Below are 15,417 nucleotides of genomic sequence, written 5' to 3'. Positions count from 1 at the left end.
GATGTTGCTAATTGGTCTCCTACGGCTGTGGAGGCCTTTCAGGAACTTAAGCGCCGGTTTTCTTCTGCTCCTGTGTTATGTCAACCAGATGTTTCACTTCCTTTTCAGGTTGAGGTTGATGCTTCCGAGATTGGAGCGGGGGCGGTTTTGTCACAGAGAAGTTCCGATGGCTCGGTGATGAAGCCATGTGCGTTCTTTTCTAGAAAATTCTCGCCCGCCGAGCGCAATTATGATGTGGGTAATCGGGAGCTTTTGGCCATGAAGTGGGCATTTGAGGAGTGGCGTCATTGGCTTGAGGGTGCTAGACATCGTGTGGTGGTTTTGACTGATCACAAAAATTTGATTTACCTTGAGTCTGCCAGGCGTCTGAATCCTAGACAGGCTCGTTGGTCGTTATTCTTTTCTCGTTTCAATTTTGTGGTTTCATACCTGCCAGGTTCAAAGAATGTGAAGGCGGATGCTCTTTCCAGGAGTTTTGTGCCTGACTCTCCTGGAGACTCTGGGCCTACTGGTATCCTTAGGGATGGGGTAATATTGTCCGCCGTCTCCCCAGACTTGCGACGTGCATTGCAGGAGTTTCAGGCGGATAAACCTGATCGTTGTCCACCAGAAAGACTGTTTGTTCCGGATGATTGGACCAGTAGAGTCATCTCCGAGGTCCATTCTTCTGTGTTGGCTGGTCATCCTGGAATATTTGGTACTAGAGACTTGGTGGCCAGGTCTTTTTGGTGGCCTTCCTTGTCAAGGGATGTGCGCACCTTTGTGCAGTCTTCTGAAGTGTGTGCTCGGGCTAAGCCTTGCTGTTCTCGGGCCAGTGGGTTGTTGTTGTCCTTGCCTATCCCGAAGAGGCCTTGGACGCACATTTCCATGGATTTTATTTCAGATCTCCCTGTCTCACAGAAAATGTCCGTTATCTGGGTTGTGTGTGACCGCTTTTCTAAGATGGTTCATTTGGTACCCTTGCCTAAGTTGCCTTCCTCCTCTGAGTTGGTTCCTTTATTTTTTCAGAACGTGGTTCGTTTGCATGGGATTCCGGAGAATATCGTTTCTGACAGAGGATCCCAGTTTGTGTCTAGATTTTGGCGGACGTTTTGTGCTAAGATGGGCATTAATTTGTCTTTCTCGTCTGCATTCCATCCTCAGACGAATGGACAGACAGAGCGAACTAATCAGACCTTGGAAACTTATTTAAGGTGTTTTGTTTCTGCTGATCAAGATGACTGGGTTGCCTTTTTGCCACTGGCCGAATTTGCCCTTAATAATCGGGCTAGTTCTGCTACTTTGGTTTCTCCTTTCTTTTGTAATTCGGGGTTTCATCCTCGTTTTTCCTCTGGTCAGGTAGAGCCTTCAGATTGTCCTGGAGTGGACGTGGTGGTGGACAGGCTACATCAGATTTGGAATCAGGTGGTGGACAATTTGAAGTTGTCTCAGGAGAAGGCTCAGCAGTTTGCTAATCGCCGTCGCCACGTGGGTCCCCGACTTCGTGTTGGGGACTTGGTGTGGTTGTCTTCTCGTTTTGTCCCTATGAAGGTATCTTCTCCTAAGTTCAAGCCTCGGTTCATCGGTCCTTATAAGATCTTGGAGATTCTTAACCCTGTATCTTTTCGTTTGGATCTCCCAGCATCGTTTGCTATTCATAATGTGTTCCATCGGTCGTTATTGCGGAGGTATGAGGTGCCCGTTGTTCCTTCGGTTGAGCCTCCTGCTCCGGTGCTGGTGGAGGGAGAATTGGAGTATGTTGTTGAGAAGATCTTGGATTCTCGTGTTTCCAGACGTAAACTCCAGTATTTGGTTAAGTGGAAGGGTTATGGTCAGGAGGATAATTCCTGGGTGGTCGCCTCTGATGTTCATGCGACTGATTTGGTCCGCGCCTTCCATAGAGCTCATCCTGATCGCCCTGGGGGTTCTCGTGAGGGTTCGGTGACCCCTCCTCAAGGGGGGGGTACTGTTGTGGATTCTGTTTTTGGGCTCCCTCTGGTGGTTACAACTGGTACTGGGTGACTTTGGTGGGTTGCGGCCTCTGGTTTCCACCTGTCCATCAGAGGCTGGGTGTTTCCTATTTAACCTGGCCTTCCTGTCATTCCCTTGCCGGCTATCAATGTATCAGTGTGTGTCTGTTACCTTTGCTACCTGCTCCTAAAGCCTTCAGGACAAGCTAAGTCTGATTCCCCTGTTTCATGTTTGCTTTCATGCTTTTAGTCCAGCTTGCAGATATGTAATCCTCTGTTGCTGGTTGCTCTAGTGGGCTGAAATTACCACTCATGTACCATGAGTTGGCACATGAGTTCAAGTAATTTCAGGATGGTATTTTGAAGGGTTTTTAGCTGACCGCGCAGTTCACCTTTTGTATCCTCTGCTATCTAGCTTAAGCGGGCCTCATTTTTGCTGAATCTGTTTTCATAACTACGTTTGTGCCTTCCTCTCATTTCACCGTCATTATATGTGGGGGGCTGCTATTTCTGTGGGAATATTTCTCTGGAGGCAAGATAGGTCTATAATTCTTCTGATAGGGGTAGCTAGATCTCCGGCTGGCGCGAGACGTCTAGAGTCCCCCCAGGAACGTTCCCCGGCTACTGCTAGATGAGTGTTGAGGTTCAGGATCGCGGTCAGCTCAGGTTCCATCACCCTAGAGCTCGTCCTGTATTTTCCCGTGTTATGTGTTAAATTCCCTGCCATTGGGAATCATGACAGATATCCTGCAAAGGGTATGTTTCCACGTTCAGGAAACGCTGCGTGTTTGATGCTGATTAGAGCGCAGCGTCAAACACGCAGTGTCCAGATGTTACAGCATAGTGGAGTGGATTTCATGAAATCCCGTCTCCACTATGCGGTAAAACACCCAGGCGGCAGACCCGCGTAAACGGACATGCGGCGTGTCTTTTCAGAACGCAGCATGTCTGTTTACAATGCGGCAACGTTCCGTCGCCGTGCCGTAAATTTACCATAGACTATCATTAGATGCGGTAAAACCGCATCTAATGATTAGTCACATGCGTAGAAACTGCGTAAATGCAGCTTACTACGCATGTCTGCCAGCTCACCTGTCCCGCCGCCGGAAGTCCCTCGTTCACTGCAGTTCTCGCTATAACTTATCTTATCGCGAGAACGTCCGTGCACGTGACCGGGACTTATCTCCGATCACTAGTCTGGTTCTCGCAAACAGCTGATCAGCTGATTGTGCGAATGCTGCAATGTAGGTGATCACTGGAGAGTTATCTCCGGCAATCATCTACAGGCTCTGCTACACCTGGATGTCAGGCATCCAGTTGTAGCAGAGCCGGACTCGTCAACACTGTGTGCACATATAACACACAACATACACCATACGAGATGCAACATACGACATGCAACACACAACATGTGACATGCAACATGCACATGCAACATGCGACACACAGCATGCGAAATGCAACACACAACATGTGACATGCAACATGCACAATGCGACATGCAACATGCACCATGCGACATACAACATGCGACATACAACATGCACCATGCGACATACAACATTCACCATGCGACATACAACATTCACCATGCGACATACAACATGCACCATGCGACATGCACCATGCGACATGCACCATGCGACATGCACCATGTGACATGCACCATACAACATGCAACATACAACACATACATACACTACATACATATAGACATACAGTACATTATAACATAGAGTACATACTCACCATCACCTTGTCACCTTGATCCCCAAAGCCATTGTCACCTGTAAAAAATGTAAAAATAATAAACAAACAATATACTCCCTGAGTCCGCAGATATCCAATTAAAACGAGTGTCCCACAACGATCTCCCATGGAGAGCAGCCACATCAGCTGATGTGACCGCGCTCCAGGAATACAATGACAGACGGTATCCTTCAGCAATATATTCCTGCGCCCTTGTGAGAAATAGTCCCTAGTCTCACTTGTGGCACAGCTGTGTGGGAAAATTCCCACGCAGCTTTTGCCATAAAGTGAGACCCTGAACTAAGGTAACCTCAGTGATGGACAGCAGGAGCCATTGTCTGCTGTCAGTGTGTCACTGGAGGGCCTATAGAGCAGTGACATCACCCGATGTCACTGTTCTATAGGGGAGATTGTCGTGTGACATTCGTTATTAATTGGACTACGGCGGACAGGTAGTATACGGTTGGTTTATTATTTTAATTTTTTATGCAGGCGATCGAGTATGGTAAAATTAAGAATATTAAATGGATAGGTGTCTTATTGACGCCTCTCCATTATTAACCAGGCTTAATGTCACCTTACAATAGCAAGGAGACATTAACCCCTAATTACCCCATATCCCACCGCTGCACGGGAGTGGGAAGAGAGGGGCTAAGTGCCGGAATTCGCGCATCTTACATATGCGCCATTTCTGGGACGGCTGGGGGCTGGTATATGTAGCCGGGTGGGGCCAATAACCATGGCCCCTCTCTAGGCTATGAATATCAGCCCGCAGCTGTCTGCGTAGCCTTTCTGGCTATAAAATTTAGGGGGACCCCACGTCATTTTTTTGGGGGGTCCCCTTAATGTAATAGCCAGTAAAGGCTATGCAGACAGCTGCGGGCTAATATTCATAGCCTAGAGAGGGGTCATGGGTATTACCCCCTTCCCAGGCTACAAATATTGGCCCCCAGCCGTTCGCTTTCCCCCTCTGGTGCAGAAAATTGCGCAGGAGCCCACTCCATTTTTTTTTTATTTTTATTTATTCATTCATAAACATCGGCCTTGCTATTACATATCTACTAGATGGTGGCCCGATTCTAACGCATTGGGTATTCTAGAATATGTATGTATGTATGTACGTCGCTCTGTGAGTGGGGGTTAAATTCCGCGCCAATATCGCTGATTGGTCGCGGCCGGCCACGTAGTATATAGCACAGCCACGTAGTATATAGCAGCCACGTAGTATATAGCAGCCACGTAGTATATAGCACAGCCAAATAGTATATAGCACAGCCACGTAGTATATAGCACAGCCACGTAGTATATAGCAGCCACGTAGTATATAGCACAGCCCACGCAGTAGATAGCACAGCCACGTAGTATATAGCAGCCATGTAGTATATAGCAGCCACGTAGTATATAGCAGCCACATACTATATAACACAGCCCACGTAGTATATAACACAGCCCACGTAGTATATAGCACAGCCCACGCAGTATATAACAGCCCACGTAGTATACAGCAGTGTGGGCACCATATCCCTGTGAAAAAAGTAATTCTAATAAAAAATAGTTATATACTCCCCTTCCGTCGTCCACTGAAGCTGTCCCGCTCCTCGCGATGCGGCTGGCAGTTTCCATTCCCAGAGATGCATTGCGAAATTACCCAGATGACTTAGCGGTCTTAGCCAGAGACCGTGAAGTCATCTGGGTAATTTCGCAATGCATCTCTGGGAACAGAATCGGGAGGAGCTGGAAAGCTGCGGAGGCGATGGAAGGTCAGAATAGCATGATTTTTTATTTTTTTATTTATTATTTTTAACATTATATATTTTTACTATTGATGCTGCATAGCCAGCATCAATAGTAAAAAGTTGGTCCGGGATGGGGCGACACACTGGCGCTGACTGAAGGGGAGTAGGGAGGGGCCAATTCGCGGCCGGACTAAGCCTGTTGCTGATTGGTCGCGGCCTGCCGGCTGCGACCAATCAGCGACTCAGGATTTCCATTACAGACAGACAGACAGACAAACCCCTTAAATGATTATATAGATGTATAATCTATCTATAGATATATTTATAGATATATCGATAGATATACTAAACATCGGGCTTGGTATTATCTATCTATCGTATCTATCTATTTTCTATCTATCATCTATCTATCAATATATATCTAGCTAGCTATAGATATATCTATCGATAGATATATTTATAGATAGATACGATAGATCTATCTATTATCTATCTATTTATCATCTATCTGTGTGTGTAAACATTATTCTTCAATGGAGTATGTAAATGAAGAGGTGGGATAAGAAATTACATCATTCTTTTTTTTTTTTTGGTATATCTTTGAGCTTACAAAAACACACACAAATCTGCATTAAAAAAGGTGTCAAAAAACGCATGAAAAACGCAGGTGACCTGCCAGTGACCTCAGGTGCAGATTTTACCTGCGTCAAATTCTGATGCAATCCTGAACGTGGAAACATACCCTAACACACTTTGTACCCATAGCCCTTTTTTTTCCCTTGAATTTTAAAGTTCCCTTATGCAACCATAATATTGTCGTTTCTAAAGCAAGTATACCTGTTCATTTCCCACAGAATGGAATATATAATGCAAGTCTACACAAACCCGTGTCATTTGTTCCAAAATAAGCTTTTACTATAATTTGTTTTTTGAAGAATGATGATTCACCAGGCAGTTTTCATGTGTGTCTTTTTTTTTTCCCTCCTATAGTTGGGATCATCATCATCAGTACCCTTTACCTCTATATTCTCTCAGTTGTTCATGACTGTTGTGGTTCCACTGATCATTGGTCAGGTATGTTCTTCATTTATGTTGGTCAGTCAACATCAAGAATTGCTATCATGCTAAGGTATAATTACAATTTGTTATTGATGAAACGCTTGTTTCTTGAAGTAATTGTCTACCACTTAATTTATATTTTTTTTTTAATGCCATCCAACAAATTTTAAAATAATGAAACAAAATATACTCACCCTACTGATACCCAACAAATCTTCCTTCAATTTCTGGCTCTGTATTTACTCTTGTGACCAGTTGGGCATATGACAACGCAGAAACATCACTGGCCACAATAGTCACATACCCGTCTGGCTGGAAGGGTAGGTACAGAGACCATTAGGAAACCCAGCAATGTTGGAAGAGGATCAGGAAGGTGAGTATACGTTATTATAAAGCATGCTGGATGGTTTTGAAATGAGCTATCGGGAGAAGACAGCTTCTACAACCCTGCTCAGACCTCGGAGGATATCACTCTAATGGGCTGTGAATAGATCTGCAGGTTGCAGGTTTCAGACACTTTGGTCTTATGGCTGGATAGAACGAAAGAACAGAATACCCATTCTGGTGATCAGCCCCCCTACTGATCTTGCAACTATCTCTTGTCTAAAGGATAAACGCTTTAGGCCAAAATAGCATTATACCGCCAGTGATCCACTTAACATCTCAAGATATGCCCCTGTGTGTCTAATCGAGAAATTAAAATAAAATATTGGACTTCACGTCTTAATAGTCTTAGGATTGTCATTCCTCACTTATTATTAGGATATGACACCAATGTCTAACCATCAGCGGCTTGTCAGATGTAATCCAAGCTCTGCTTGGCTTTCTCTGCGGTGACATAGTTGACCCATTTTAGTCTCAGGCCATGTACCACCTGGGAAAATACTAGTGGTAGTCCACAAATGCAAACTCTCATCAGATCTTTCTTCTGCTTTTGTCGCACTTTTGTTTCCCAATCATTGTCCTACTGAGATGATGCAAACTAAAATCTACAACAGGATAATGAACGTCCTTCTTGTGTAAGAAAATGGAAGAATGATGGGATTGTAGTGAGAGATGGTATAGCGAGGAGCAGGTTCAGTTTTACACCGTGTTCTTTCACAGCTGCACTATATGGTTTCCTTGTGGAATACATAAGTATGCTGCACACAGTAGCCGCTACAGGCAGCGCAGCTTTGGTCAATAGGCAAACAAGAGGAGACTCTCAGATAAAATTGTGGGTGACAGATCAGATTCTGAACACATCCAAGTTATTCTCTGGAGGTGTCTAATGAACGGCCTCTTGCTCAAAGCTCTGCAGATGTCACCAGCAATGTTAGTCCAACATCATGTATATTTAATTAGTTTTCAGATCATCAATATTAAATAGTAATCCAGGCGACATATTTGTGAGTATATTCAGAACAACCGAGTTGAATCACATGCCTCCATTAATATGTATGTTATATTAGAGAATTTTGTGATTATAAGAAATTATTTTCACCATTTCATATGCGCAATGGTCTCTAGTTGTTGTTTTGCTCTGGCTCAATACAAGATGGGTTAAGTTTAAGTATATAACTTTTTAAGTACAGTAATCTTTCTCAACCTTTAAGTGACCTTTTATTTTTCTTTGAAAGAACCAGTAAACACAATGCAAAGATAACTTATTTTACAACCCCTTAGTGACGAGTGTTTGATCCTTCTTTTGATTTTGCATGGAAATGGATGAGCAAATTTCTTTTTTGTGTTACACTTTTTGAACAGCTTTTGCATTTTTTTTGTTTGTTTTAATGGGGTAGAAACATGTTAGTTCCATTACACTGATTTTGACAGGGTGTAGTTTAGGTTTATGTTCCTTCAATATAAGTGGTTCATGCAGAAAATATACAGTATTCGATGTGGTATTCTTTCCAATGAGCATCACTGGCAGAAGTATGCAATGGACATGCATATAGTAGGATACACACACCCCAAAAGGCGCTTTCACACTGCGCGATTATCATTGTGTAAGCAGGAGCTGCGCTGGCCGAAATTCACGGAACAATCTATTTCACATCATGCAATGCGCATTTGCATAGGTTAGTAAATGATCGCCGACCAGCCAGTCAAAATGTGTAGTGTGAACTGACAATTAAATATTGAGTTCTAGTTTTTCAGTCCTGTAGCCATAATTGAATATTATTCATCCCCTCACCCTGCAGTCTGCTTTTATAAACATTTGATAAAGAATGCTACATTCTAAAGAGCTCACTGCATTGGGGCGTGGACCTGTAAATAAATGCCATTGTTGTCTCAAGTCAATTCATGACATTTCTTCTCTCCTAAACATTCCACGATCAGCTAGAAGTGCCATTTTCTAAAAGTGGAAGCCTTTAACCCCTTCCCGACCCATGACGCCACGTAGGCGTCATGAAAACCCGTGCCAATCCGACCCATGACGCCTATGTGGCGTCATGGAATGATCGCGTCCCTGCAGATCGGGTGAAGGGGTTAACTCCTATTTTACCCGATCTGCAGGGAGAGGGGGAGTGGTACTTCAGCCCAGGGGGGGTGGCTTCACCCCCCCGTGGCTACGATCGCTCTGATTGGCAGTTTCACTTTCAACAGCCAATCAGAGCGATTTGTAATATTTCACCTAAAAAACTGGTGAAATATTACAATCCAGCCATGGCCGATGCTGCAATACCATCGGCCATGGCTGGAAAACCTGAAGTGACCCACCCCACCGATCGCCCCCCCAGTGCTCCGTTATGGGGTCCGGTCCCCTCCGTCCTGTGCTCCGCTCCCCCGTCCTCCTGCCCGCTCCCCCCCTGCTCCTATGTCACCCCCCGGTGCTCCGACGCCCCCCCCGTGCCCCGATCTCCCCCCCCCTTATTCTTACCGAGGCTCCCGGTGTCCGTCCGTCTCCTCGCTGGGCGCCGCCATCTTCCAAAATGGCGGGCGCATGCTCAGTGCGCCCGCCGAATCTGCCGGCCGGCAGATTCATTACAAGTACATTTTGATCGCTGTGGTAGGTTCTATCACAGCGATCAAAATAAAAAAATAATAAATAACCCCCCCCCCTTTATCACCCCCATAGGTAGGGACAATAATAAAATAGAGAAAATATTTTTTTTTCTTTTTCCACTAGGGTTAGGGTTAGAACTAGGGTTAGGGGTAGGGTTAGGGTTACGGGTAGGGTTAGGGTTAGGGGTAGGGTTATGGCATGTGCACACAGAGCGGATCGGCCGCGGATCCGCAGCGGATTGGCCGCGGATCCGCAGCGGATTGGCCACGGATCCGCAGCGGATTGGCCGCTGCGAATTCGAAGCAGTTTTCCATCAGGTTTACAGTACCATGTACACCTAAGGAAAACCAAATCCGCTGTGCCCATGGTGCGGAAAATTCCGTGCAGAAACGCTGCGTTGTATTTTCCGCAGCATGTCAATTCTTTGTGCGGATTCCGCAGCGTTTTACACCTGTTCCTCAATAGGAATCCGCAGGTGAAATCCGCATAAAAAAACACTGGAAATCTGCTGTAAATCCGCAGGTAAAACGCAGTGCCTTTTACCTGCAGATTTTTCAAAAATCGTGCGGAAAAATCTCACACGAATCCGCAACGTGGGCAAATAACCTTAGGGTTAGGGTTGGAATTAGAGTTAGGGTTGGAATTAGGGCTAGGGTTTGAAATAGGGTTAAGATTAGGCTTGTGGTTAGGGTTACGGATAGGGTTAGGGGTGTGTTGGGGTTACAGTTGTGGTTAGGGTTGGGATTAGGGTTACGGTTGGGATTAGGGTTAGGATTAGGGTTGGAATTAGGGTTACGGGTGTGTTGCGGTTAGGGTTGTGGTTAGGGGTGTGTTGGGGTTAGGGTTGTGATTAGGGTTATGGCTACAGTTGGGATTAGGATTAGGGGTGTGTTGGGGTTAGTGTTGAAGTTAGAATTGAGGGGTTTCCACTGTTTAGGCACATCAGGGGTCTCCAAACGCAACATGGCGCCACCATTGATTCCAGCCAATCTTGCGTTCAAAAAGTCAAATGGTGCTCCCGCCCTTCCAAGCCCCGACGTGCGCCCAAACAGTGGTTTACCCCCACATTTGGGGTACCAGCGTACTCAGGACAAACTGGGCAACAACTGTTGGGGTCCAATTTCTCCTGTTACCCTTGCAAAAATAAAAAATTACTTGCTAAAACATAATTTTTGAGGAAAGAACAATTATTTTTTATTTTCACGGCTCTGCGTTATAAACTTCTGTGAAGCACTTGGGGGTTGAAAGTGCTCACCACACATCTAGATAAGTTCCTTCGGGGGTCTAGTTTCCAAAATGGGGTCACTTGTGGAATGTTTCTACTGTTTAGGCACATCAGGGGCTCTGCAAATGCAATGTGACGCCCGCAGACCATTCCATCAAAGTCTGCATTTCAAATGTCACTACTTCCCTTCCGAGCCCTGACGTGTGCCCAAACAGTGGTTTACCCCCACATATGGGGTATCAGCGTACTCACAACAAACTTGGCAACAAATATTGGGGTCCAAATTCTCCTGTTACCCTTGTGAAAATAAAAAATTGCTTGCTAAAACATCTTTTTTGAGGAAAGAAAAATGATTTTTTTATTTTCACGGCTCTGCGTTGTAAACTTCTGTGAAGCACTTGGGGGTTGAACGTGCTCACCACACATCTAGATAAGTTCCTTGGGGGGGTCTAGTTTCCAAAATGGGGTCACTTGTGGGGGGTTTCTACTGTTTAGGCATATCAGGGGCTCTGCAAACGTAACATGATGCCCGCAGACCATTCCATCAAAGTCTGCATTCCAAAACGTCACTACTTCCCTTCCGAGCCCCGGCATGTGCCCAAACAGTGGTTTACCCCCACATATGGGGTATCAGCGTACTCAGGAGAAACTGGACAACAATTTTTGGGGTCCAATTTCTCCTGTTACCCTTGGGAAAATAAAACATTGTGGGCTAAAAAATCATTTTTGAGAAAAGAAAAATTATTTTTTATTTTCATGGCTCTGCGTTATAAACTTCTGTGAAGCACTTGGGGGTTCAAAGTGCTCACCACACATCTAGATTAGTTCCTTGGGAGGTCTAGTTTCCAAAATGGGGTCACTTGTGCGGGAGCTCCAATGTTTAGGCACACAGGGGCTCTCCAAACGCAACATGGTGTCCGCTAATGATTGGAGCTAATTTTCCATTCAAAAAGCCAAATGGCGTGCCTTCCCTTCCGAGCCCTGCCGTGCGCCCAAACAGTGGTTTACCCCCACATATGGGGTATCATCGTACTCAGGACAAACTGGACAACAACATTTGGGGTCCAATTTCTCCTTTTACCCTTGGGAAAATAAAAAATTCTGGGCTAAAAATCATTTTTGAGGAAAGAAAAATTATTTTTTTATTTTCACGGCTCTGCGTTATAAACTTCTGTGAAGCACCTGGGGGTTATAAGTGCTCACTATGCATCTAGATAAGTTCCTTGGGGGGTCTAGTTTCCAAAATGGGGTCACTTGTAGGGGAGCTCCAATGTCTAGGCACACAGGGGCTCTCCAAACGCAACATGGTGTCCGCTAACGATTGGAGCTAATTTTCCATTCAAAAAGTCAAATGGCACGCCTCCCCTTCCAAGCTTTGCCGTGCACCCAAACAGTGGTTTACCCCCACATATGAGGTATCGGCATACTCAGGAGAAATTGCCGAACAAATCTTAGGATCCATTTTATCCTGTTGCCCATGTGAAAATGAAAGAATTGAGGCTAAAAGAAATTTTGTGTGAAAAAAAAGTACTTTTTCATTTTTGCGGATCAATTTGTGAAGCACCTGGGGGTTTTTAAAGTGCTCACTATGCCTCTAGATGAGTTCCTTGGGGGGTCTAGTTTCCAAAATGGGGTCACTTGTGGGGGAGCTCCAATGTTTAGGCACACGGGGGCTCTCCAAACGCGACATGGTGTCCGCTAAAGATTGGAGCCAATTTTTCATTCAAAAAGTCAAATGGCGCTCCTTCCCTTCCGAGCCCTGCCGTGCGCCCAAACAGTGGTTTACCCCCACATATGAGGTATCAGCGTACTCAGGACAAATTGGACAACAACGTCCCTGGTCCAGTTTCTCCTTTTACCCTTGGGAAAATAAAATAATTGTTGCTAAAAGATCATTTTTGTGACTAAAAAGTTAAATGTTCATTTTTTACTTCCATGTTGCTTCTGCTGCTGTGAAACACCTGAAGGGTTAATAAACTTCTTGAATGTGGTTTTGAGCACCTTGAGGGGTGCAGTTTTTAGAATGGTGTCACTTTTGGGTATTTTCAGCCATATAGAACCCTCAAAATGACTTCAAATGTGAGGTGGTCCCTAAAAAAAATGGTTTTGTAAATTTTGTTGTAAAAATGAGAAATCACTGGTCAAATTTTAACCCTTATAACTTCCTAGCAAAAAAAATATTGTTTCCAAAATTGTGCTGATGTAAAGTAGACATGTGGGAAACGTTATTTATTAACTATTTTGTGTCACATAACTCTCTGGTTTAACAGAATAAAAATTAAAAATGTGAAAATTGCGAAATTTTCAAATTTTTTGCCAAATTTCGTTTTTTTTCACAAATAAACTCAGAAATTATCGACCTAAATTTACCACTAACATGAAGCCCAATATGTCACGAAAAAACAATCTCAGAATCGCTAGGATCCGTTGAAGCGTTCCTGAGTTATTACCTCATAAAGGGACACTGGTCAGAATTGCAAAAAACGGCAAGGTCATTAAGGCCAAAATAGGCTGGGTCATGAAGGGGTTAAGAACCAACAACTCAGCCATGAAGTTAAAGTTTCGAGACAAGGTTGTTTCTCAGGGTTTGAGTAAGGGAAATATAACGCTTCAGCTTGCCAAGACGGTTGTGTGCTTCTAACTTTGTGGGAACAGTTTGGGGTAGACCCCTTTTTTTTTTTTTTTTTTCTTTGTTCCAGCATGACTGACCCCAGTGCACAAAGCAAGGTCCAGAAAGGCATGGTTGGATGAGTCTGCTGTGGAAGGGCATGACTGGTCCGCACGGAGGTCTGACCTCAAAACCATCATACACCATTCGGGTTAACTAGATCGGAGATTGAGTCTCTCATCCAACATCATTGTCTGACATCACAAATGCTCATTTGGATGAAAGGGCAAAACTTTATTCAGACTCGTTATAAAATCTTGTAGAAAGCTTTGTAGAAGAGTGGAAGCTTTATAGCCGCAAATAAGGGACCAATTTCATAATGCCTAAAGATTTATAATCTGATGTCATAAGATCTCCTATAGATGCATGGTATAGGTGTCTGAATAATTTTGTCCATATAGAGTATGTGTAGGGCATAGGTTTGAGGATATTGTTCAAACGCTTACCATTTAATATAGCCACAGTAGTGTGGTAAGACAGTGTAACACTGAAACAACATTCTAAGACAGTAGAGTCCCCACTTAAGGCACTCCAGCGTGTAGTGTGTTAATCACATCACAGAAATTATGTACCATGCTGAAGATAACCAAATCAGGCCTTTATCTAAAGGGGCATTTACATTGTAATTGTGAAAGTGTTGTCAAAAATTCATTCACAATTATTTTGCCGTGTGAACAGTCTACTGATCACTCAAACAAGCAAAATTCTTGTTCATCAGGTGAAGTGACTTTTTTATTCAGCATAAAAGATCATTGATCTCAGTGGTGCATTGTCCTGTGTAATAAGGCTCGCACTGCTGAAAACCATAGCAGTCTATGAGCACCTAGTGATCTAGTATAAATATTGCTCAGTGTGCATCATTTCCTTTGGTCTGACTGTGTAACAGACAACACACAAGATAATTAGCAAATATCCTGTATTAAATAAACAGCAATAGTTCATCAAAATAATATAGGGTGCTTAGTTAACATAATTTTGTTCAAAAAGATGTAAATGTCATCCCACCATATCTTGGTGACCCTATTCGGCATGGTCCTAACATTGTCAATTATTTTTCTTTAAATTAATGAAACGGAAAAGGCTTCATTTAAACAATAGGTAATTTTTTGATTATACATTCCCTTTAGTGTTCTTACTGGTTTTGTGTGAGTAGTGTCTTATGCTACGATTTGTACAGAACCATAATAGAGCTTTTATGCTGGCACATTGTATCAGTTTCATATGGAGGTCTGTCACATATAACTAATAGCATACTCAGTCTTCTGTGTTTTTGAGGCATTCTTCGCTAGAAACATTGCTGTATTGCATCACACAGGGGCCGTGTTGCTCCATATAAGGGCTCGTTTAGGTCGCCGTAGATTCATCAGATAGATTTGGGCCAATTATGCACATTACACAATGGTCAAACTCTGATAAGAATTTGACCTGAGTGTCAACGTAGTGTGATCAAATTATCTCGGATGAGAGAATTGGAGCACACTGTGAGGACAAGATGGAGAAAAAAACGTCGCCACATTCTCCATTGTGTGAGTCCACAGAAATTGGACTGCACTTAGATATCATCTGTGTAGTCTGATGATTTTCACTCACTAGTTAACTTGCATGGTCCCTGGAGTCCGCAATGTCCGGGAGGCAGCCATATCCTGCTGGCGCTTTAACTCCAAGTGCATGTCACGCAGCGTTCATAACAGAATTCTGCCTGCCCTGCACATGAATGGTGTCATCGGGGTGGGTGGGGTTAGCGCTGGGGTGGGCGGGGCCAGTGCTGAATGCTCTCCCGTCCTACTGCCCCAGAAGAGGAGCTGCTGCAGCAGCCATAGAGTCCAGAGCGATCTTGATGCTGGCAGCTCTGCAGATGATCTGTGTCCCTCAGCTAATCTATGTGCCCCTGTGATCCCTGTGCCCCCCGCTATGTGCCCCAATATGATCTTTGTTCCCCAACTATAAGCCCTCTGTGATCTCTGTGGCCCCATGTCATCTCTGTGCCCCTCCTGTGATCCCTGTGCCCCCCCAGATGTTTGCCCCTGTGATCTGTGCCCCAA

At 44.3% G+C, this 15,417-nt stretch overlaps 1 protein-coding gene across 2 annotated transcripts in view; it reads left to right on the top strand.

Moving 5' to 3' along the window:
* Nucleotides 1-15,417, top strand: part of SLC10A7 (solute carrier family 10 member 7) — a 346,730-nt gene that overhangs the window by 255,281 nt on the left and 76,032 nt on the right. The window contains exon 7 of one of the 2 annotated variants that reach the window (XM_077279289.1): nucleotides 6,425-6,508. The exons of the other annotated variant lie outside the window; for it this stretch is intronic. Coding sequence (XP_077135404.1) covers nucleotides 6,425-6,508 — 84 coding nt within the window. The remainder of the gene's footprint in view (nucleotides 1-6,424; nucleotides 6,509-15,417) is intronic. 2 annotated transcript variants of the gene reach the window in all.

Source organism: Ranitomeya variabilis, chromosome 1 (genome assembly GCF_051348905.1).
Source record: "Ranitomeya variabilis isolate aRanVar5 chromosome 1, aRanVar5.hap1, whole genome shotgun sequence".
Classification (NCBI taxonomy): Eukaryota; Metazoa; Chordata; class Amphibia; order Anura; family Dendrobatidae; genus Ranitomeya; species Ranitomeya variabilis.
This window is presented reverse-complemented; position numbering and strand designations above follow the sequence as displayed.